At 37.7% G+C, this 24,973-nt stretch overlaps 1 protein-coding gene across 20 annotated transcripts in view; it reads right to left on the bottom strand.

Moving 5' to 3' along the window:
• Positions 1-6,681: 6,681 nt before the first annotated feature.
• Positions 6,682-24,973, bottom strand: part of ADD1 (adducin 1) — a 62,849-nt gene continuing 44,557 nt past the window's right edge. For 5 of the 20 annotated variants that reach the window (XM_058837229.1, XM_058837228.1, XM_058837233.1 and 2 more), the window contains 7 exons: positions 24,103-24,204; positions 22,218-22,307; positions 21,292-21,384; positions 15,412-15,568; positions 14,198-14,572; positions 13,341-13,436; positions 6,682-9,114 (listed from right to left, as the gene is read on the bottom strand). In XM_058837229.1, the coding sequence (XP_058693212.1) occupies positions 8,762-9,114; positions 13,341-13,436; positions 14,198-14,572; positions 15,412-15,568; positions 21,292-21,384; positions 22,218-22,307; positions 24,103-24,204 (1,266 nt within the window). In that variant the 3' untranslated portion in view covers positions 6,682-8,761. Of the gene's footprint in view, positions 9,115-9,828; positions 12,462-12,561; positions 12,597-13,340; positions 13,437-14,197; positions 14,573-15,411; positions 15,569-21,291; positions 21,385-22,217; positions 22,308-24,102; positions 24,205-24,973 lie in introns of those variants that run through there. The other 15 variants (XM_058837234.1, XM_058837235.1, XM_058837237.1 and 12 more) reach the window with 10 other exon arrangements.

Genomic DNA, 24,973 nt, shown 5'->3' on the forward strand with positions numbered 1-24,973 from the left:
AGAAAGAAATGTACCAAATTGCAAAGATTAACCTTGTAACCAGCCTGAAGAAACCTGTTAACTTTTGTAAGAATCCTGCAATAAACACGAGAAACAAAATTCTAACGAGCTCGAGAGTTTACTTCAAATAATGAGAACTGAGATAAGTGGAACTCCCCACGAAGGAAGATCCCGGGAGACTTCAGCCCAGAGGAAGCTGGGGAATTAAAGAAGAACTGTATTCACAGAGAATTCAGCCCAGAGAAGGCTGGGGAACTATAGAAAGCTGTATCTACAGCGAATTCAGCCCAGAGAAGGCTGGGAGACTAAAGAAAAGATATATCCACAGAGAACAGAGCCCAAAGGAGGCAGAGAAAAGAGAGACAGAGGTAACAAGTGGTGCCCCGTGTGAGGACAAACTCACAGAAGCTTCAATCAACACCTGCAGGATCACAGCAACCAGTTCCTGAAAGAAATCCTGGAGAAAAACATCTGCTATCACATTCCGAAATTCCAAGGGCCCTGGACTCGGAACACTGGATTCTGCTGGTCGGTAATCTGAAGATAGCCAGGTCTGGTAAGCTGTATACAGTCTAGATAATGGGGTTGAGTATTTATAAAGAGAGATTGTTTAAACCCAGGATTTGGGGGAAAATATAAATATGATGTTTAAAGAGTTAATAGCCCCGGGAATAGGGGGAGATGAACTGCCCTTTCTGAAAGCGCGGGAAACCCAGATAATTCCCCAGCGGCGTGGTTCCCCTGTCCCTGTCCCTTCAGAGAACGTGGGGGGACGAGGGAGGAATGCGAGGGAAAACTGAACACCGGGAAGCTTGTGTTACTTCAGAAAGCAGAGTGAGCAGTTTGTTATATTGTTAGAGGTTAAAAAGATTGCATGGAGAGATATGATGGTTTATATAGAGTCTTTTTAGAATTATTGCAGTTAGAAGAAATCGCGGGGGGGAATGGAGAAAAAAAAAAGTTAGAAAAGTTCCACGCTGTTTCTGAAACCACGCCTTTAGAACAGCCCCCTGCACCCTCCATGCACGTCAGAGGAGCCAGAGCGAGGGAAGGAGCCTACCCCGCCCTCTGACGAATTTAATCACACAGAGGTGTTAGAAAAGGCTGGTAAAGGTGTGTCTGCCCAAGAGGGGACACGGAGGGGGGTAATTGCTCAGCAGGCAACCCCGAAAATACCCGCCCATCAGGCGGAGATAGAAGCTGCCCAAAGAGGAGAGGCTTCAAAGAGCGGCGGGAAACGGCGGGATGGCCGCGCCGCGGAGTGACCCCGAGCAAAGGGGGGAGAGATTAGAAAAGAAAAAATATATTAGAACGCTGCCATAGACAGACAGCGAAAGAAAAGGGGCTGGCCAAAGTTATAAAGGCACGCCCCGCAGGGAAAGCACAGCCGTGATCTATGAAGGGGAGGACCCGGCCCTCCAGAGGGGAGATTGGCGGGGCCTCTGTCGAGCCGCGCATGCGCGTTTCGGCACTGAAGCCGAGCCTGTGAAGTTCGGGAAATCAGCCCGGCTGGCTCAGCCGGCAGAGCCTGAGAGTCTTGATCTCAGGGTCGTGGGTCCGTTTTCTGGGACAAACAGCAGTCACCCAAAAAGGGATTTATCTCCTGAAAAGGAGTTTCTTCCTAAATATAAGTTTTTAGAGTTTTTTCTCAGATTTAAAAGCAGCACTTGATAGTACACAGCAGCCAGAAACGCTGTCGCCATGACAACCACCGGTAAAACAACTCAAGCAACTTCGATGAAGGAACAGAAAGCTGGACATCTCAGAGAGGGACAAAAAAGAGAGTGTTTTAATTGGACAATTCAAAAATTAGAAGCTTTGCAAATTGTATTGTTGGTAAATCAGCAAATTGTTGTAATCATAATTGAGTTTTAAAAAGAAGTCTCTATTGAATGAAGTGCCTTCAAAAATAGATCAAAAAAGTTTATAGATATTTTATAGTGAAATATATATAGATGTTGTATTTCTAATAATATCTGCTGGTTTTGTTTTTACAAAATAGCATGGAAAATTATATTAATACATCCCAAGAAATTTAAAAGAGTTTTATTCTGTTTCAGTATTCCTAATATATGAAGGTTTTGAAAATGTTATCTTCTCTATACATCTACTGATAATGTAATACTGTATCATATGGAGTGATCATCAAGCATTATTACTGTACTTACAGTCAGTTTCTGCAAGAAGCATTTCTTTAAAATTGAGTTGAAAGATCATATGATTAACCCTACAGAAAAAAGATTGAATGACAAATTTCTTTTATTTTTAACCTTTCCTTTCATTTAAGTAACTGTATTGTGGAGTTAGTTCAATACAGTTTTCAGTAATCTCAAAATTATGTTAACCATATATTACCCATTTGCTTAGTATTTTTTTATAATTAGGCAATTTTAATGTGAGTCCTTTTGTTAAAAAAAAAAACATGTATAACAGCATATATATCAATTTGGATTTTGAATTTTAGTTAAAAAGTTAGACTTAATGTCTCTGAAAAGTACTACAAAAGCTGAATAGCAAATTACCAAATCTGTGGTGTTGTATTTTTTTTCTAGTGAAACTGCATTCTAAAAATCCTAACAAATGTAAGCATATACCAAGCAAATTCTTGTTATGAATTGATATTTTTAATAACATCTACAGTTATTAGAATTATTCTCAAAACCAGATAACACAGAATGGTGATAAATTTGTTGCATCCCTATAATCTCTATAGTGAATCAATATTCCTATTATATTGTGTTCAAAGAAGTGTATACCAAACTTTTAGTTGCTTTTTTAATAATAATAGAGTAAGATTAAATCATGTTTTCATCTGATATAGATTAAGTGTTAATAGAATTAATCAAAGTTAAATTTCACTATGTTTAAGTTTGAGTGTTTTTAAGTTAAGTTATAACTTTGGTATTTTTTAATGTTAAGTTTTGTTACTCCCTTTTATCATAATTAATTTCTAACAGGTTTAAATTTAAATTACTTTATGTTTTATTGAAGATGTTTAAGTTGCAAAGTATAGTTATTTTCCTAAAGAGATGAAGATGAACACCTGCTTGTGGACAGAAGTGAATGCAGTCTGTGACACCTTTGACTTCATTGGGAGTTCTATTGTTTGTTGTTATATTATTATTGTTATATTGTTATATTGTTGATATATTGTTATTGCTATTGTTATAGCTTTCTTATTTTTCAGTATTTCCAAAATTTTAAGAAGATGTACCATTGCTAAGGGTCAGCTGCCATGGGAGAAGCTTCAGATTAAACCAACTGCTGCATGGTTTAATTGATCTGGTACCTAAGGCTTCTGGTCATTTACTTTATACAAATGTTTTTTAAAAGTTTGCTGTGTTTTAAGCATCTTATAACAGTTATTTTTAAACCCCTTGCTTTAAAAATGAGTTAGGAAACATCCTTCCAGATGAAGCCTAAGGCTCTGGCCAAGCCTTGACTTTAGTTGGATGGAGAATTTACCAATAAACCCAGAAGTTTTCTGCATCAAAACAATATTCAAGTCAATTTGACTTGGCAATTAGTGAATTAATATAGCAGCTGGATTTTACAGTGAGCTTGGAAAATTGTTATCCGGACATGATTTTCCAATCTTCCATTGATTTATCAGCTGTAGCAGACTCTGGGATGAGAGTATATATTTAGTACATTTACTAATTCATATTATAGATTATTCAGATAAGTTTAATATCGCATAATATTAATTATGCATCTTCTTAATAAGTTTCGATTTCTGTAAAAGTGTTATTTCCTATGTGTATACATGTGCAAGTGTTTTAATTTGATGATTTTTCATTGTCATAACAAAAAAACAAATACCTTACTTAATTATATAAAGAAAAAGGGGGGGACCAAGGCTATGCCTCGGAAGTATAAAAACCTAATATATATTTTAAATTTTTGGAAAAAGCAAAAAGATCTTATATCTATTACAAATAATTCTTGAACAGTCTTTTTTAAACAAGTCTTTTACGAAGCCAGTTCCATCAATTATTAGGTATTGTTCTAACAGTACTCAAGCAAATTTGAGAGAGATCTCTTAAGTTCTAGTCAAAAGTTCAGAAGCAAGAAGATTAAAAAATCTATTTCAATTAATAATTTGGAGGAAAGTGTATGTTTGTGTATTCACAGGTTCAAAGCAAAAGTAACTTCCTAGCAAAGAACATGAAAACTCATCAGCTGCAGAGACAAGCAGACAGCCCAAAGAGCAGAAGAGCAAGCACACTGATGTGAACTGTATCAAGACCACAGTCAACAGCGGAACAGCTTGGATCCAACATGCAAGAACAGTGAACTTTGGGTTTCATGTGAAACAGTGGGAAAGTCGATATTTTAAAGCCTCGTTTGTTAAAGCATGGTGTGAACTGTGTCAAGATTCAGAATCTTGCACAAGAGATAAAGTCCTTGAATATGAAGGTGAATCAGGTATCACCCTTAAGCTGTATCATTTTGTTGATCACTTTGTGATGCAATTTCACCTGCATCATTTCTTTTAGTTAACTCAAAAGAAAGTGTACCTTATCTCAAAAAATAGATTTTTGTATAACATCCAATTTTTCTGTGTTAAAACAGAATGAAGATGAGATAATGAATGTTACTCCAAATCATGCTCTATACAAAGAGGCAACATCTTAGTGTGATCTTATATCAATCTTAGTTACACCTGATTGTGAAGAGTTTGACTTTTAAAATTTTAGATAAAGATTTATAACAACTCAGCATTCAATTCAAGTAACTTCAACAGAAACTGTAGAACAGTTAGATAAATTAAGCTACTGGTCAAGTAAGCAACCTAGATCTATTTCTCTAGCTTTGGGTAGTTAGTTAACTGATGATTAAAACTAGAGATAGAGTGCTCTGTAGAACAGAGCAGCAGTTCTGTTGTTAGTGCATAAGGCATGAGTAAAGGAAAAATAACCCTTCTTGAAAAGTAATCAAAGAAAAGCTTTGAGTTGATTTTTTTTTAATTTTTTTTTTAAAGAGAGGGGCAGATGTTGGAGTCTGAAATACAGACTGTGTGCCCTTGTTTTTAATTTTTAGTTCTGAGATTCAAGAGAACACTGAATTTCATATAATATGAAATTCATGATCATGTTTTCATAGTGATACATGAAAACAAATGCTAAAGTTAGATAAGAAAGGTAGGTGTGTAGATTAGAAAGTTTCTTAAATCACTGGGTGAAAAAGTAGTTTAGAGAACAGGAGACAATATGGAGGATTTAGGGTGTTGTCCCTTGTCCTTCTTCTTTCTTCTTCATGTCCTTCTCCTGGAGGTTTTTGGGTAGTAGTTAGTAATTGGATAGAAAATGCCGCAGTGCATCACAGAGGTGATGAGTCATTGGGTCATTAAGAAAAATAATATACGTGTCTATTGTTAATTGGATAAAAATGGGTATAAAGATAAAAGAGCTGCGTAGCTCGGGGCCATTTTGTGTATCAGACATGAAGTGTGCCACAAAGCCTTGTTTGTACCATCAGAAGAAAGAAATGTACCAAATTGCAAAGATTAACCTTGTAACCAGCCTGAAGAAACCTGTTAACTTTTGTAAGAATCCTGCAATAAACACGAGAAACAAAATTCTAACGAGCTCGAGAGTTTACTTCAAATAATGAGAACTGAGATAAGTGGAACTCCCCACGAAGGAAGATCCCGGGAGACTTCAGCCCAGAGGAAGCTGGGGAATTAAAGAAGAACTGTATTCACAGAGAATTCAGCCCAGAGAAGGCTGGGGAACTATAGAAAGCTGTATCTACAGCGAATTCAGCCCAGAGAAGGCTGGGAGACTAAAGAAAAGATATATCCACAGAGAACAGAGCCCAAAGGAGGCAGAGAAAAGAGAGACAGAGGTAACACAATCCCCCCAAAGAGTTGAGTAAGGCATTAAGAGCAGCAGAGAAGCAGAGACAGCACAACAGCAGCAGGCCTGGAGCCCTCCCCACTCACCAGGTGCTGCTGCACTCAGGGCTCTGCTCCTCACCCTGGGCCTGTGCAGGGGCTGGGCTGGCACAGAACAAACTCTCAGGACCATTCTGATGGTGTTTTTGTACAAGTGGTACGAGAGTTCTGCAAATGCTGCATCCACACCTGCATGGTGGTCAAACAAAAGCAGAAGCACAGTACAGGCTGCCTGGTACCCCACTGGTACTTTGGCACAGGTGGACTATTTTTAATATACAATTAAATTTGGAGAGATGTTTTATATTTCTAATACTGTGTGATGTTTTTGATGACAAAGCCCTGTTCTTTTTGCATTACAATAAATGGTTACATTGAACAGTCCTGTGGTCAGTTCATTACAGTTGTTAAACCCCTCTGAATTGAACATCGCTGTCTGGCTGAGGCAAAAAGGGGCCAGAATTTTACCCAAGGTGCCAAAGACCTCCTTGAGGGAGCCAGCCATGGATGACAGCACCATGCTGACCCCAGCTAATGGGTGGGGGAAGGAACCTCCAACCAGGTTCTGCCCATTGCTGGGAATCTGGGAAGGAAGCCCTGCAGTAGCCAATTTGAGTATTTTCTGAGAATGAAAGCCATCGTTAATCAACACACTACATTAATCATTAAAACAAAACTAAGCAACTGAGGCTACGGAATAAAAATGTACAAGTTTTGAAAGCAGAGCATAATTTTTTTTTCAAGAGTTTTATTTGTGAGTAGAACTTAATGATACAAGAAAGAAAGAAAAATACAGGACTTTATTCTGCCCCAAAGTGTGTAACCATACCATACATGACTACATTTCATATTGTAATACAAAGAACTAAAAGAACAAACTACAAAATTAGAAATTAAAAGTCATTGCATATGTGGTCAAGATAAATGGAGGGACTTCAGTAAAGAACTGAAACATACAGCAATTAGTCATTTAGTTACGACCCTGCAATAAAACACAATTAGCAAAATAAGTGTTGTTTGCTTCCTAGTGTACAAGGACATACAGTGTTAGAGCAGAAGCTGAAAGCCATTCGTGCCATGCAGTCCTGCCTGAGCGCCGCTGTCCGGGGGCTCCGGCCCAGTGCCCGCCTGCTCTGTCCCACACCGGCCCCGCCACCTTTCCCATGGTCCCAGTGGCCACCTCGATACCTCTGTTCTCACTTGAACACTGACAGCTCAATTCCACTTCCAGCTGTTCCCAAAAACCAGCCCGAGGCATCGGCACCTCCCAGCCTGACACAGGCCTTGCTCTGCCCACCCAGAGCTGCCTGCAGCCGCTGCACCCGCCCGGCCCTCCGTGCTTTCTGCTGCATGAATGTAAGGCATTAGTTCTCTGCTATTTTACCAATTGCAACATTTAATATTGTCCTAAAAGGTTACATCCATGTTCTGTTGTGTTACAGACACTTCCTGTGAGTCAGTGTGTTGCCCTTACCCCCATGGGGTGTTGGGGTTTGCTGCTGTTAAACCCAAAATGCAAATTCTAGAAACCAGAATTGGTCACTGCCCCGCCAGCCCTGGGCCGGGGAACGGCACCCGCTTTCCGGAGAATTCCGCAAGCTTGACCTACCTGATCTTAAACTACTTTTATAATTAGTGATAGACAGAAGCATGGCAATAACTGGGAAACAGTGAACTCAGTGGCGAGAGTGATTTGCCATGCTGCACATTAAACAAACATTTATAGCAAACGGTGAAAATACACCCTTTAAGGTTACACGGGATTTCTGTACTCGACCGCTGGCAACAACAACAAAAACAAAGAAATGCCAGCTTTTGTAAGTGAAAATATAATTACTATAAAACAAGGTGAAATACTCATTGTAATGCATTTACATTTTTCTCAATGGGAAGGAACAAACACAAAAGGCTGCACATGGGGTTCATGCACAGCAAGGTTGCATGTGCAACAAAGGGATTTTTAAAAGGATGAAAAAACCTGTGCTAAGGCCCAAAATACACCTGCCCATGCTCCACACCACCAGCTGAAAAACTTCTGAAATACTTTTACTGCAGTTACTTTTTAACCTTTTCTAACAGCCAAATCACCACATGATTCAGCCAGGCAAGAGCAAAGACAGATTTCCCTTAAACTGTAATTCACTAGAAAGAAAAGAAAAAAAGCAACAGGCCAAGATTGGGCTCTTTGAACACACAACATGAGCAGAACACACCACGGACATCTCAGTCCTAGACATCAAAGACTGATTTCACCAACCAGTTATAAAATAAAACAAAGTGAAAAACACCTTCATTTTGTAACAACAATGAGAAGGGAGAAAGGGAGGAAGCAATGGAGAGCCTCAAAGCTTGGCCAAACCACAACCTGTACTCACAAGCTTGCAGAAGTTTACATGTCAGTTGTAAATTCACCCCCCTTGAGAACACCACTGCAAAAGCATCCTCTCTAAAAGTCAAAATTTAAGAAATTTACTTGTGACTTGGAACAGAATATTGGAAAAAACACTTCTTGTGGTAAGCAATGGGTGTTTTATTTTTAATTGTGAATTTTTTATATTTTGGAAAGCAGTGCAGGCTTTAATTTAAAAATAGTGAATCAACGTCTTCCACATGGAAGTCATTTACATTTGATTACTGACTAGGGATCAGATCTGTGGCAGCTGCTGAACACACAGGATTAGCACCTTTTTGGACATGGGTTTCTGGTTATAACCCTAAACAATCAAGCCATAACTTGAGGGGCTGGTTGGATTAATTGTGGCATTCATTTACATAGTAAGACAAAACACTCAGTACAATCTGGTACATTCTAGTGGTTAATGGATTTTAAAATATGACAGTGTTTCTGCAGTGGGTTGGCCTTTAGGAGTCACTCTTCTTTTTGCTCTTCTTCAGGAAGGAAGGAGTGCGAAACTTCTTTTTCTTTTTCGATGGGGACTTCCCTGGAGATTCATCACTACCTGCATCAGCTGCTGTCCCCTCCTCAGCTGTTGGTGTTGCTGGCTCTTCAGTGGGTTGGGACTGGGGTTCCTTATTTTCCACTGCAGGTGGTTCTGTTTGGCTTTTGGGCACATCGTGATCACATCTCCCTTCCTCCTTTCCTAAGGGAGGGAAGCCGAGTGCTTCCGAAGGCTCATCGGGGGTGAGATCTGGGAGGGTTTGCTTGAAGGTTGCAGCATCACTGTCATCTCTGTAGGTCTGGTCCTGCCGTGTCTCTGGACGGACAGACAGTGACAGTCAGTTTACAAAAGTGTCCCTGGAGCAGGGCAAGCGAAGCAAGTGGATGGTGAGCGCGCTCTATAAGAAACTAATATATTTACTTTGCATGAAAGCCTTTGTAATAGGGCTGTCCTCCAGCTTTGGGCACAGAAGAAGTAAGAAATTCCAAAGTTCTGTTTGTTTTTAAGCTTCTTCACACAGAACAGTTAAAGCTGAATTACATCAGCAAGAAAGTAACTGTTCAGACCTCAGTCCTGTTTTACTCATGACATTTGCAGGCAAAATATTATTTTAATGCAATAAAGCAGGAATTAAACCTGCAATTTTCATTGACATTGAGTAGAGTGTTTTGCAATTCCATACTTTTATTCTTATTTCTTTTGGAGAGATAAAACTTATTGCTGATTTACAGTGATCCCATACATGCAAATCCCATACATGCAATTAGAATTAATTTCTAAATTGTTGGCTTGCCAATTTATAATCCCAATGAAGGGATTTTCATAATATTCTTCCATGAGATCTAATGGATGTTGCTTCAAAGTATCATTTCCTATCACAAAGGCTTCACTTTTTTGGGCAAGGTATGAGTACATATTATGGATTCCTACAGGTAAAATCCATGTAGTTTATCAAATTAAATGAGCTCAGCAGGTTATGCAATACAGCTTGTTTTGTTTATTGTATGCGATGTCAACAGCCAAACTCACCCTGTAAAAGGGAACATCAGGAGTCCAGTGGTAGCTGTATGTCCAAAGGGGAACTGAACCACTCCTCCCTCAACTGCAACACTGTCCCCACTCACCGCTGTGCTTTAGGGAGGTTCTGTTTAAGGCTCCTCTTTGTGCATGGGTTCAACAAGGAGCACTCTGTGGAGTTCCCTGCAGTGCTCTCCGTGCACCGCAGCCGTGTCCTGTTAGCTGTGCCACATCTATCCCCACTGATGTTACGTAAGGAGGAATTTAGAGCAAAATCCAGGCCATGCTCATTGTGAGGCACAAATGAAAGGCGACTATTTTTTCCTCCTTTCAAGATCTTGTTTGTTTTAATTTGAAAAGACTGAAGACTTTCACAAGAATTTATATAAAATACTTGATACTTTAACATTTTTCCTATAAAAATGAGAGTGTTCTTTTTACTTCTGTCAGATGGGATTAATAATTCTCTGATATATTTTAGATAGCTCTGTTTTGTGAATACCTGCTAGGAAACAAACATGTTTTGCCTAGAGCACCGTGAACTTCTAATAGGTTAAATAAACACCACACACTAGTATCCAGTGCCAAACACTCAGAATGCACAAGTTAGCAGTTTAATAGTTATAGAGCAGGAAGAATTTAAATCAGAGCAAAAAAGAGAAAGCAGTTATGTATGGTACAAGCTGCCTCCTGAAGCTGTAGTTTAGCCTATGTATGGCAGACACAAATTCATAAGAAACACCAATTACAGTTCTTCACTACCACCACCCTGCTTTTGGACTTTTCAGGAATTAACTGAAAATATTGCTGAGCTCTTCTCCCTGGGATCCAGTGACAGGATGTGTGGGAATGGCTCAAAGCTGCACCAGGGGAGGTTTAGACAGGACTTTGGGAAGCATTTCTTTACTGAGAGGGTGGTAAGACATTGGAATAGGCTTCCCACTTACTGAGAGCTGGTGAAGGCCCCAGGCCTGTCAGTGTTCAAGAGGCATTAGGACAGTTAGCTTTAACTTTTGGTCAGCCCTGAACTGGATCAGGTAGTTGGACTCGATGGTCATTGCAGGTCCCTTACATATTAAAAATATTATATTCTATTCATTAGATAGCCCAATTTTTAAAACAGGCATCATATTGGACTGTCAGGTGTATATATATTTTTTAAGTTAAGTTTAAAAGACAGTTTTGAAGTTCTAAAAAAGGGACTAGTGATTCTTCAAATTAGAGAATAGGAAGCTACAGCCATTCAAATATTATTTGCCAGCTGGCCTGAGCATTGAATAAATATAAATGGGTTCATAACTCATTAACCCAGGACTGCCATCCTTCCCAGATTGTCGAGTTCCCATTATCCTTAATAAATAGATTAATGTGATGCTGGAATCAAGCAAACATCTCTTTATCTACTTTGCTAAGGGGAATATTTTACCAGAATTTGGAACATTTACAAATTCCACATTCAATTAAGCCAGAACATAATATGCCAACACCCTGCTACTCTACTGGATGGATATGAGTAACATAACTAGAAAGCTTTAAAAACACATTTCTTGCTGCAAAACCTTATTTACAGGTTAATAACTCAGCAGCACCTGAAGATTTTAAAAGCTTTTTTTACATAATAATGTTTACATCTATGCTCTCCCTTTACATATAAATTATACTGTAGCTTAAGATTTTGAAGCATAACATCAACACTGGTGTGTGCTTACAATTCACATAATCGATTAAAATAAAGGTTTATGGGGCTTTGATTTGGTTTCTTTTTCAACACAAAGATGTGGACAAACATACAAACTAGGCTATAACTGAGTAAAAAAACACTTGACTGATTTCAGCTACACTTAAACAGAAAGAATATGATGAATCAAAGTTAAGAAGAGGTTATATACTGAAAACATTGTCATTCAACAGAACCTCCCCCAACTGAAGTCATCATGGTGTGAACTTCCACTAACTCTCTAAAATAAGCTTTGTATGTTTGTCCTGGAAAACTTATACAACTAGAAGAGTTTGTCAAACACAATTCTTGTTTAAAAGAACTTTCAGGTTTTAGAACTTCATCAGTAACATCACAGGTGTCTACAATATCGTTTGACTTTCACACCTATGACAAACACACTGACTTTTGGATATAACAGGACATACAAACATCATTGTTCCTTTAAAGCATAATCCGAAGGAGCCCTGCAGAGCCAGCCAAAACAGCTGTAGAAGTTGCTGCCACCAAGTACTTGCTGCTATTCCTTGGCTGGAATTCAAATTCCCTAAAATTAACACAAAACATAGGAGTAGTCCCATATCCATTTCCATGCAAAAGTCTGCTGGGTAAAGGTAAGTCCATGTCAGTGGATTTTGCTCAGGAATAGATTAGGAACTCTTCTGCTTTGTTTCCAGGCCCGAGCTGTGTGGGCAGCAGCAAAGTGTTGGGGCAGAAACTCCCAGGGCTGTTTCAGCTATATCTGCCAGGCAACTTCAGACTATTCCTTTTTAAATTGAGGAGTTGGACACACAGATATGGAAACACGGAAGGTGACTTTCACAGTCTCTCTCAAAAGGGGAGTGCACTTTAACATGAGATCTACAACTGCCTGGAATTACATGGAATTGAGAACTAAAGAAATCAACATCTCAACTGAAGAAGCCTGCTTTTTTAAAAAAAGCAAAACAAAAAAAAACACTTTAGTAAACAAAGATGCAAGAGTGAAGCAAAGCACAAAAGCAGGTCAGAGTATGGAATGATACTTACTATGGTAACAGGTATTCTTTAGCATATCCATCTCCTGTTTGTAACGCAGCCACAAGAAGAAAAAAGCACAAGTAGAGAATCTATGCATTCATCACAGCCATTGTGTTACGTTAGAAGAATGGTTGCAACCATTCTTGTAGAAAACAGAATGAGATGAAGTAGTGAATGGCAGACTAACAGACAAGTGATATATCCAATGTACAAGGTAAAGGAAACAAGACAATAATTGGATTACACCTGATCGAGATTATAATTTTATCCTTTTTTTAGGGAATTATCAACTTTACAACCCTGCTCTCATTTTAGTTAAAGCTATGACATAAGGTGAGCAAATAAATTTAGATTCAAATTGAGTAGGAAAAATATTTACTGAGGTGTAATCCAAGTACAATAATGTTTAAGAAATGTGCAATCAGTGAAGAAGATTTACCAAAGCATCTAGTTATGTGTCTGGTTCACCATCAGACACTATTTCATTTAGTAAGAGCAATTATCTCACAGAAAATGTACAAAAAGGTAAATCAGTTGAGAAACACCAAGAGATGACAAGGCTATTCTGAAGAGATGGAAATTTGTCTTTATATTAATGCACACTTCTTTATTATTGTGAACAAAACTCCTGTTAGACTCACAGTTCAGTGGAGTATCTCGTAAGTAGTACAACAATGAAACACAAGAAGTCATTTACTGTCATTAGCTCTAGTTCATGTACTCCCGTGCGTCAGTCACTAAGGATGCAGTTACTGGCTCCCCTGGCCCCCACGGCAGCAGAACGTACCTTCCTCTATTTTAATCGGCGTACTGGGAGGAGTGCGAGCTGAACTGGGGTCAGGGAGGCTTTTCTCTTTCTGTGGCCTACCATCTTCTGAAGGCTCTGCAGGTGTAGGCAAAGGGAAATTAAAAAGGCAAATAAAACCTCTCAGCATGTAAGAAAATAAGTGTCCTTTTGCTCCATGCACGAAAGATACCAATATATTTTTCTGAATCAAAATTCTGCCACGATATTAAACAATACCAATGCAAGCAAAAGAAAATTAAGCAATAGTTTGATACTAACAAAACCGGTCAAGCTGTTGTTGTGCTCTGTAGCTCTTTTTGGAGGTTTTTTTTTTTTAATTTAAGAGGGCATGAATAATGAAATCATTTATGAATTGGTTTATGCTACTGTTATAAAGAAAACTTGTAAAGAAAAACCACAAGGAAGATACAAACAAATATGGAGGAGGGGATATGCTACCAGGCCTACACAAGATAGCACTCTTTTGCTTGCTTTGTATTGCTGAAATTTGGAATAAACAAAATTGCATCCCGAAAGAAAAGACTGCACAGATAATCAGAAAAACATGCAGTAATTATATGATTCCAAACAGATTTCACAGTGGTTTGAGTATTTGTTATTAGTAAGGAGGGTCCCCCTTGCTTCCAGCTTTAAATAGCCCTAGATCCAAAGGAAAACATTAATAGAGTACACCATATATTGGGAACAACACTAAAGCATTGTTCCATCTAGTTCACCTACACAATTAAAGTGAAATCAGTCCCACAGATGAGAGTCAACTGACAGAATCTCCACATGGTGTAGATAAAGAGGTTGTTCCTTGGATTGCAAGCACAGCTGTATCATGTTAGTAATACCTGAGGCCTCAGCCAAAAGGTCAGGATCGGACCTTAATGCTTTGATCACTGCAGTATGAAATTCCTTATGGGAGGACTTCTGCCCATCTGGCTCTTCTCCATTTAGATGTGGGATGATTTGCTGCATGGTCTGACAAGAAACCCGTGCAGCAGCAAACTGAATGTTATCTAAAGACTTAGACAGTGATGATACGTCACAATCCTGTAAAGTCTTCTTATCTGTTCCTTGAAAGGTGTTTGATCTGCCTTTCAAATCCAGAGATTTTTTATCTGACGTGTTTTGCTCACTGATGGTCTGATTTCTAAGCACTGCACTCTGTTCCCCAGCTGGTGTCTGTCTCAGTAACACAGTCTCTCCATATTTTGATACCTTATCTAAGAAGGATGTGGCATTGTTACTGAGAGAATAAAGGTATGCAGTTAAACAGGCATGACAGCACAGCATCCCACCCCATCCCACCCAGTATTTCATAAACCAAACACAAAGGTTCCTACACTGTGGTCCCAAAAATCGGCTGCAGGGAACACATGCTGCAAAAGAAACAGCACTTTGTGTGTTCCCGCATCATTCAAATTCAAAGCCTCACAGCAGATGAGCATTGTAAGTATCATCCCTTAAAATTATACAAAAGTAAAGCAGGAGAACCACTTCAGATGCATCAACAGCCTTGTTTTGTAGCACAAATCTGTCATAATTTTAGGATAATTGAAAATCCATTTTGGTAGAAGTCCCCAGGATGTCACATTTCCAAGCAACAATCAATGTTATTCTGTATCTTCTCCATTCAACATATTTCTCAAATCCACAAATTTCAATGACTTAGAAACCTGCAGTGTTGCTGCTATAAAGCACCACCATTCTCTCACCTTAGCCTAGGCTCAAAGGCCAAGGGAAACAAAGAAGAACAAAACCAGTACCAAAACACCTTTCTGACTGAAGTTCCAAGCTTTCAACTTCCTACCAGCAGGAGTAACTGGCCCTACTGCACAGCTTATCTACAAGGACAATTTTAGAGTTGGATTTTAAAACACTTAGATCACACATTTTATCTCTAATATACTTTTCAAATTTCTAATTCACACTGGAAAAAACTGAAACATACAAAAGCTGAGTAATTTATCTATGGCCTTTGCAAGAAACCCACCTTCCAATTACTAAGAAACTCTCTGGTACTACAGTCTGTTGCAGAAAAAACACACACAGAGAAACCAACCTTCTGGTCCCTTCTGCTTTCTTTCTACTTCTTTGCGATATTCTTCCAGTTCTCGATCAGTGAGTTTATTGAAGGGATTTGGTCCTGTTGTGCTCACTATAACTTTTGGTTGATATTCTTTCTCAATTATTGCCTTTGATGCAGTCACCAGTTCTCCCTGGCAAAAGGAAATTAAGACACATCTGCAATCAAGCAGTAACTTGCAGAACCTTTAGCGTTATAGAGGCTACAAAGCAACCAAAAACAAAACAAAAATATAACCTGGAAAATGCTACTTTTTCCTCTTCTAGATTAAAAAAAAAAATCCATTACAGATTTTTTTTTTTTAAATTTGATCCACAGGAGGTTTATATAAAGGAGAAAACATTTCTCCACCAGGGAATATCCACCATTAAGCAGTTAATCAAATTTGGAGTCATAAAAGTACATCAAGTTTCTTTTTCTTGCCACAAAAGAAACATGATACCATGCCCACCTGCATGGCAGTCTGGGCACAGAAAACTTGTAAAGGGTCATGAATTCAGCTCATGGGTATTTTTGTTTCATTTTGTTTTGGTTTATTATTATTATTACTTTGCTTTGGGTTTTTGCTTTGCTTTGTATTTTTTTAATAACAGAAAAGCCATTTCTAGCAGCTACTAAATTACACCTAACAGATGTTATAGTAAAAAGCCATCTTGTATATGTTCTGTATACACCAGATTAACAGCTTATTATAAACCATTTTAAAGTAATTACGGTTAACTGTAATCTGATACAAGTTAGCATATTTACATCTATAACATTTGTCATATAAGCGAGATAAAAAGTTATACAAATAAAAATGTAACAAGCAATTCTAAGTACAGTAAGTTTCAGTGGACAAAAACAGTTGCATCAGAGATTCTCTAATGTTAAAGTTTTTAGTTTTTCTTCTCTAATCCTATAGTAAAGGCTACAGCCACTGAATTTTCATTGTGTCAGGTACAGAAAATGCTTGCCTGGAGATAGCTGCTCTATCTCTAAATTACTTGTCTAAGCATTTGTTTTTTCTATTGGATATACAGAACTCTGACACTAGTTTGTTAACAGCTGATGTGTGACCCGTGCCCCATGTCATGGTGACACCCAAACTGTATTATAAAAAAGAGGTATTTGAACTCCATTATATAATAGGTATGGGCTACTGGATGACCCAGGTCACCTCCATATTCAAATGTTGTCTGTACTGAAATTTAGAAGAAAGCATTAGAAAGCACAGTTCAAAAATAGGCAGTGCCTGAAGAGAGGCACAAATATTCCATTCCATGTCCACACTTCATGGACAAGCACAGGATGGTCACTGTAAAACTGATGATGCAAGTAGACAGAATGTCATTTTGGATGGCAAGAGCTGCTTTGGACAAGGTGTCAGCACCAAAGAGGTGACAGACAATAATGTCTGGGTGGAAGGAGCACAAGAGCAGTTCTGAAAGCCTGATGAGAGATCTCCAGATATCTGGTCTAGGGGAAGCCAGGGAGGTAAGATGGTTTTTAAAATCTATGCTGCTCTTCAGGAAGCAAACACCAGCCAGAAGTACCAAAGAAGAGCATAACAATCAATCTCCACAGCAAGACCCTGAAAGGAACTACAGGAGAGAAACATCTCGAAAATATTACAGATCACTTCCATTTCTCCATAAAATAAGAGTTAATTTCATTTCATATGCAGAATGTCAGTAGATTGTCAAAAGCCTCTTCTCAACTATATCCATGAAGCATTGATTTGATAGTAACAGTTTTTCTCAGAAGATAATGCACAAAAGGGTCAGAGAAACATCAACCTTTGTACAAATCCTAATTGTTTTGTAGAAAACTCAAAACATCCCTAAAGCTACAGGGTCTCAGCTTTTAATGATGGCAGAAAACTAATGCCCATGGAAACTTTTTATTTCCCTTTCTGTCTTTGCCCACACTTCAAACTACGTCCATAGTTTTAACTGCAACTCAGCATAAGTAGCAGGACCTTGTAAAGCACAGATCTCAGGCAGAGTTTCTAGAGTTTTCTGGGAACAAGAGAACAACAAGACACTCAGTACCCATCAGTATCTCTGGAATTTCTAAGAATATTTGAATGTTGCAAGTTAAATCCAGAAACACTGAGTAGAATAACTTCTCATGAAACAATGTTACTGAGTGCCTGTTGATTTAATGGTGACAAACAGCAAGACAGGCAGCTTGCAGATGCCTGGGGCACTGGCATGATGTGTTCTACTTAGGAGAGTACCTTTGTTAAATACTGGGAATGAAAGCAGCAAATCAAGCTTATCACATTTACTAGATTGAAAAGAGAAAAAAGAAACCAAAATGAAATCCTCACAAAAAACACCCACAGTCAACACAAACAGTATTTGTACTTGCTGAGTAGCTTTGACCCAAGAGAAGCAGCATTGAAAAGATCAGGAGCAACAACGCTGGATCATAAAAGCAGAAAAATTATTTAAGAGATCAGAAAGGAAAACTTTTGATCAGCTGAAAGCTAATTCCAGATTAACACATCCAGTTTTATTCATATCAATAATATGGAAGCAGCTCAAAGGCCACCAATATAAATGATACTGGTAGATGGACTGAGTCTATGTGGGAAATAAATGATACTAGTATGTTAATAAGGTCTGCAATATGGTTACTTAAACCAGTATGATTACTCTAAACCATCATTACTTCTAAATCAAGAACCAGATATGTTTTACTTCACAGAATAGGCCACAGAGCAGCCTTCTAAGAATTCAAATAAAAATCTACAACACAAAGTGAAACACGGGACAGAAAGAAAACAAGTATAAAGGACTAAAAAGACAGTACAAAACATATTTCCAATTGTTAAATGTGACACTAAAATAGACAAGACTCTGTAGAGCTATCAACCTGACTGTGCCACTCAGAGATTCCTAAGAATGTTCAGAAAAGCTGAACAAGAAAATTTGTCTGCAGTTACTTCCAGTATTAAACAGCCTGTAGAGAGGAAATAAATTCCCATAGACTCACATTCTGTTTCAACATAAGGTGACATGAAAAAAATTAACGTTCTAGTGATCTCATCAGGATTGTGTTGCTCCTAGCATTACTTTAATGATGATTCCAAAAGTATTTAGATGACTATTTGAAATTCGATCACATGTGTATGCACTCAAATATCAACAGCATTTTCTCCACTGTAAGAAACACTGGATGGATTATATTAATGAAGAGAATGCATTTTCACTCTGTAAGGGCATACACTCCCACAGACAAAGGGAAAGTCATTTATAGCTAATGATACACAATATACCTTCATATTAAACACACACCCCACATTTCCTACATGAAAATTTTAGATAATCAAGTAATTTTATAGCTTCTACACTAAAGCTGGATTTTAGAGAAAAATTCAAAACTGAATATCATTTAACAGGCAAGCACTTCACCTTGTTCTTGGGGATAAATATGACCAAAACTGGCACCTTATATATGCCAATTCTTCTTTCAATCAGACAGGAGGTTTATAATAATGGTCTAAGTGAACAATTGCTCCTAACACAATCTGACATTAATGCACTGCCTTTCTCCAAACACCTGAGGTACTGTCCATGTAGAAGTTGCCACTCAAACCCAGTGGCACCCCTGGGGCAGCACTGAGAGGGTCTGCATTAAGAACAAAGCCACAGAATTTCCATTCTTAAGGAAGAGACACAAAATGGGTGAATCCCCTTCTATTTAAAATTACTGAAAATTCATGTGAATTTATTTTCTTATGAGACTGCAGAATGGTTGTTGGTAAGAATAACCAACATTCCCTGTCAATCAGCCAAGACTGCAGCAGAAGCTTGGTTAACCAATTCTGAACAGGAATAAAATTACATGATGAACAAGGAGATTGTGTTGCAACATGGCCAGGACTTCTCAGAACATGGATAAAGCAAGCAACAAGGCAAGATGGAGTGTTCACTGCTGCAGCCATAGGCACAGGAATTTAAAGCAGTACATGCATACTGTACACAAGGAGGCATTTTTTCATCCAAAATAGTGTGCATTAGTATTTGATATAAATCTCAATGCTAATTGAAAACATAATACATTGTGTTACTGCAATTACATCAAACTTTTTATATGACCTGTCATTGAGTGTCAAAGAATTTGTCAACTGAGAACTTGCAATTGTCCGGTACCTAAATGTCCCTAAGTCCTTGATATACAGGATTCTTCAGTTTCATTAACATTTTCAGGTGAGGTTTGTGTGGGCATCTTACGATTGCTTCCACCTCCTTTGTTCCATAAAACACAATTGTTTTATGGCAGAATCTGTCAAGGAAATTTCTCGTGGTTTTCTTTTATTGCTGTTGTTTTTGGGTTCATTGGATCTTCTGGTTTGAATGACCTTTTTTTAGAAGGAGGTTGCTTGGTTTGGAATTTTTTATTTGTTTGTTTGATTTTATTTCTTGGGTTGTTATTTTTTTTCCCAAACAGGAAATTATTATACATCCAGGTCACAATCTATATTAAAATAATAAAGATTATGAAATAGGCTACTTCTATTTCATAATTACTCATAATTTATATTGTGATGTATTTTTACACACTATTTTAGGCAGAAAGCACTTTCACGACACCACAAAAGACATGAAACAAATAATTTGGACATCTAAACCCTAACAGGATACTACTAGACAAAACTACATAACCAGTAGACCATTTGTTGGTTCTCTGCCATCTATGAAAATGCATATAAACTATCTGACTACTTTTATAGAAAAGGTATGTCATTGTTTGAACATAATAGTTGAAATATATCACCATCAAAAAGACACCTGTGTTGTGATAATTATCATGAAAGTAATTTTTCACTTAGAAGGTATTATTAAGTGGAAAATAAAAGCCATGCATTGCCTAGAAGAATTTGGCTTTACTTTATTTTTTGTCTTAAATCCAGAAATAGAGTTTCTTATTTTTCCTTTCAGAATATGGACAAAGCGAACTGCAATGTGAAAAACATCACCATCATATTCTCAGTATGATCCAAATATCTATAACACAAACTGGTTCATCAATTTAGAGTAAGTTATAAAACCACAAGGTTTCCAACAATGGCATAATTCAAAGTATTCTGGGTTTGTTGTTTTTTTTTATTTTTCATGCAAAAGCTATTCTGACAATGAGGTGTTTTGGCATGGCCTAAAACCAAAATTTAAAAATCTTTTAACTAAAACACTGGAGCAGAAGAAGCACTGATACTTATTAATACACTGTGCTTCTACATTAGATGTGCTCTAAGAAACGTTATTTGCTGCTGCTCCATTCAGCCAGCCCCAAGGACTGCCCACACCTCTTGAACTTATTGCGTATTTAACGGATATTATGTAAGCACAAACATGACTACAAGTGTGAAAGTCAATTGATTTTGCGTGTGTGGGGCATTACTTAGCAACTCTTGTAGTTAACTGCAGGAAGTTTCAAGGAAGCCAGATGTCCAGTGCTCTGAGATCAAGAGTTGACAGCGTCTGTCACACAACACACAGGGTATCCTCAGAATAACACTGATGTAATCAGGCTGAGATTAAGCTAACTCTAAATTGATCTCCAATTAGAATAATTCAACACTAATAGCATGCATAAAGAAACCCTCTATATGCAGGACCTGATCAGCACCTTAATATCATCAGTGTTTCCTCAACAGCTTCTAGAGACAAAGATCAAGATCCTTAAGACACTCTTAACAGAGCAAAGTAACTGCATCATCGCATATACATAATTTGAAGATCCATCTATTTTCATTTTTTAAAATATTCTAGCCAAATAATTTCTAACAGAGGAAAAAGGTCAGGGTAAGGAGAGGTTAAATGAAGGGTGAACAACAGTATTTAGAGCAGTATGACAGGGCAGTACCTTTCTAACAGACAGAGATTTAGCAGGACTAAAGGCCTGCTCTGTGAGATCGAGCCCTTCAATAGATTCCGTACAGTCTGAGAGGGGAGCATCCTGCAACAGTAAATTGAGTAAACAGAGCAAACCGAGCTTGGGCTTTACAACATCAACCAAAAGCATTGTGATGCTTGCTAAAAACATGCAAAGAAACAGTAACTGGTAGATGAAATTGCATATGACAATGAATTGACATGCACACAATATATGACACCCAACATGAATAATGCTGTGGTCATGATAAGACTTGCCAATCTTTAAAAAAGTATATAAAAAAATATTTATCTAGGGCAGTTGAAAGCACTTGGACACGAAAAGCTTTATTCAGCTATACAGTATAACTGTACAGTTCTAATTCTTACTTTACTTGAAGCTATGATTTATAGTCTTTTGTATATCCAGATATACTGCTTTTAAGTTTCATTGTTGTAATAGCTTTTCCCCCAAACTGCTCTTCAAATATTGTATTATGAAGCATGAAATCCCATATTTTACACGAAACACGACTGCCCCACAGTGAGCCTGGTGTGCCCAGTATTAATCCTTCAAGATACATAAACTCAGAAATCAAACAAACAAAAAGTTGTCACAAAGCCCAACTAGTTTTGAACAAGAATCTAACCCATATAAATAAGGCTTCTGAATTTCATGCATTACATTCAGCAAAAAAACCAAGAAGCATCCTCCACAGACATGCTTGGGCTACATGGCTGAAGCCTCTAAATTTCTAACCCTGAGCACTCTTGCAAAGACAATGGTGTTACCTCTAAGACTTACCTTATAAACAGTTACTCTCTGCCAATTAAAGAATAATTTCATAGTGATATATTAGGTGAAAGCAGAGGATATTGCAGATTAAGCTAATAGTTTTAGGAATTTAATACTCTCACCTGTACAAGGCTCCTGTCCACAACTACCCCAGAAAGAACCTGTGACTGAGGGCCTGCTGTTTTAATATCTTGCAAATTTTGCTCTCGGATCTGTAAAGGAAAGCAGCAGAATGAACAACCACAGAAGCAACAGAGAAAAGTTGATCACATTTTTGCATTTGAAAAAGGGGTCAGTGAACCTGCCAACAGGCAACAACCAGTGCTGATTGCTGTGGCCATAGGACTGTCAAATAAAGTTGAGCTTATAAAACCACTTGAATGCAAATGTTCAGGTTCCTGGCTATTTCCTCACATTTCTCAGAATTTAGTCTTTAAGTACCACAGAAGGTAGTGTCCTTTGCTTTTTAGTACTAGGTCATGGTAAAACCAGTAACAGACAACTCCAGTTTGTGAAAAGTGAGGAGAAATAGAAATATTACCTCATGTGCTTTTCTGTACCTGACCAGTCAGTTGCAGGTTTCTGTCATTAGCCATTAGTTACTGATATGGCACCACAATATCATCCTCTTATAGAACTACTATAAACTAAATAAAAGACTGCACAACTTTTCATTTTTGCATCTATTCAGGAACATATCCTCAAAAGGACATATAAATTATTCTTCTGTGAATAAACTGACACTCTGGAGTTCTCAAAAACACCCCTTTTGTTGCATCCTAAATACCTCCCTGTTCTTTCAATACAGAAGATGGGAACAGAAACCACATATTTAAACCTAGGTATTATCTATTTAAATTAGATATCCTTTAGTGGTAAAGAATTCATAACTGATTCAAAAATTATTTCTAAAATGTTCTGGTTCTTGTTCCAAGATAAATGAAGAAAAGCATGCATCTTAAAATACCTCTACTTTACAACTAAAAAGGACATTCAATTCATAAAAAAAAAATATGCATACAAATACATAAACAAGAAGTATTATTAATATTTGGTATCTCAGAAAGCACAAGGATCCCCCATCTTTTTCACTCGTTTCTACTTTACTACCCTTCTTATCATTGAGAAGGTATAAAATTTGAAGATTTACACTCTTAGTCACATCATTTAAGTTTTTAATAAAACAATATTTGTGTCTTAAATACAAAGAAACTGCTTGCAAATTTCACCATAATTCTCATTTCATGTGGTTATTATTTTACATTGCCAAACATAAGTTCTGTCAGTCATATACAAATTATTTAAGATTCCTGCTAGAATCCCTGCACAGCCTTTCTTTGACAGAATGCTAGCTCCCATGTCCCATGTGGCCATCAGTTAGAGGTATCAAAACAATCCAGAACAAGTTAAATATTAACAAGATAACAGGGTCTATTTTACACTGTAAAAAGAAATAAAGTGAAAAATCCCCAATCCATGCAGTGCTTTCCTGTTGGTAGATTGGACAAGAAGATCTGAAATTCAAAACCAGGAAAATTAACTGCAAGCTCATTTCAAAAAGATTAACTTGCAGCTCCAAAGACACAAAAAAATCTGCAACAATCCCAGCGTATTATAATACAGTACATTGAAATACAGAGAGAGATCTATAGATTACTTTGTCTAGGCCACAAAATTTCAACTGGTATTACAAAAACAGGTCACTAATACAAAATTACAATATCAGGGTACAGAATTACTACCATAAACTCAGGACTGGCTGCTTCAGAGGTAACCAGCAACTGGTCTAAGAAAAATAAAAATCTTCATATCATGAATACCAACTTTTTCCAAGAGGAGTTCAGGATACTTAGGAATTGTTTCATTATTTAGTGATAAAGGGACAGGACAATACCAGAACTAAGCCCCCAAAATGTCATTATAGCAAAGTAAGTTAGTTCATTACAAGTACACAACTTTATTGTGGTGATGACCAAAAAAATAAGTTATTTTACTGCTATTACAAACCTTGTTCCTCATTTCTTGGACCTCCTTTGGATTGGTGTTCAATGGAACAAACAGATTAGGGACAGCAGAGGTGGCAGTTCTATGTCCATCCTCTTTAGTCCACTGTAACATCAAGAACAGTTGCAGAGTCAGAATTGCTGTAATGGCTACGGACACTCAGAGCAGCAAAGTCACATCACAGTTGATCATGCATCATACAGAGCAGAGAACTGAACCAATGATTGCAATCTTCTATTCATTCCTAAGACTAAGTGGTTTTCTGCTTCAGTAGCATAAACTAGATACATTCAGATACATTTCTAGAGATCAGAACCACTCCACCAAGTCAAGTTAGTAACAACAAGAACTAGAGAGCCAGTTAACTTGCAAATAACTTACACCCAAAACAATGCCATTCCTATGTGCAGTTCAGAGATTATGAAGACTGAGGGGTTTTTAAGCTTGTTTTCTAAGCACTTGACCACACTGACAGCTGCAGTGTTTTGTGTTTCTAAAAACCACCTACTTCTCACTTCATGAATAGATATATTAAGACAGGAGTAGGAAAATGCCAATATAATTACTTATTTTTAAGGCTATTTTCAACCAGAAATTTCTCAATGAGTTCATACTTGTTTAAAAAGGCCACTATTCCTTACCCAAACAGAAGTACAGCAAGATCTAAGGCATGAGCTTTAAGACCCTGTTACTGCCATTTTCATTTTCTGCATTGGGTGTTTTTACAAAATAACACAAGAGAGACGGAGAGATCATTGATTCAATCCTCTGGTACCCAACAAACATCAAAGCAAACTTAAAGCATAAGATGACAGAAGTATGAAAAGCAATGTGATGTCACTAACCAGGTTTAGTGAATGATTCTGTACTGTGA

Source organism: Poecile atricapillus, chromosome 4, assembly GCF_030490865.1.
Source record: "Poecile atricapillus isolate bPoeAtr1 chromosome 4, bPoeAtr1.hap1, whole genome shotgun sequence".
NCBI lineage: Eukaryota > Metazoa > Chordata > Aves > Passeriformes > Paridae > Poecile > Poecile atricapillus.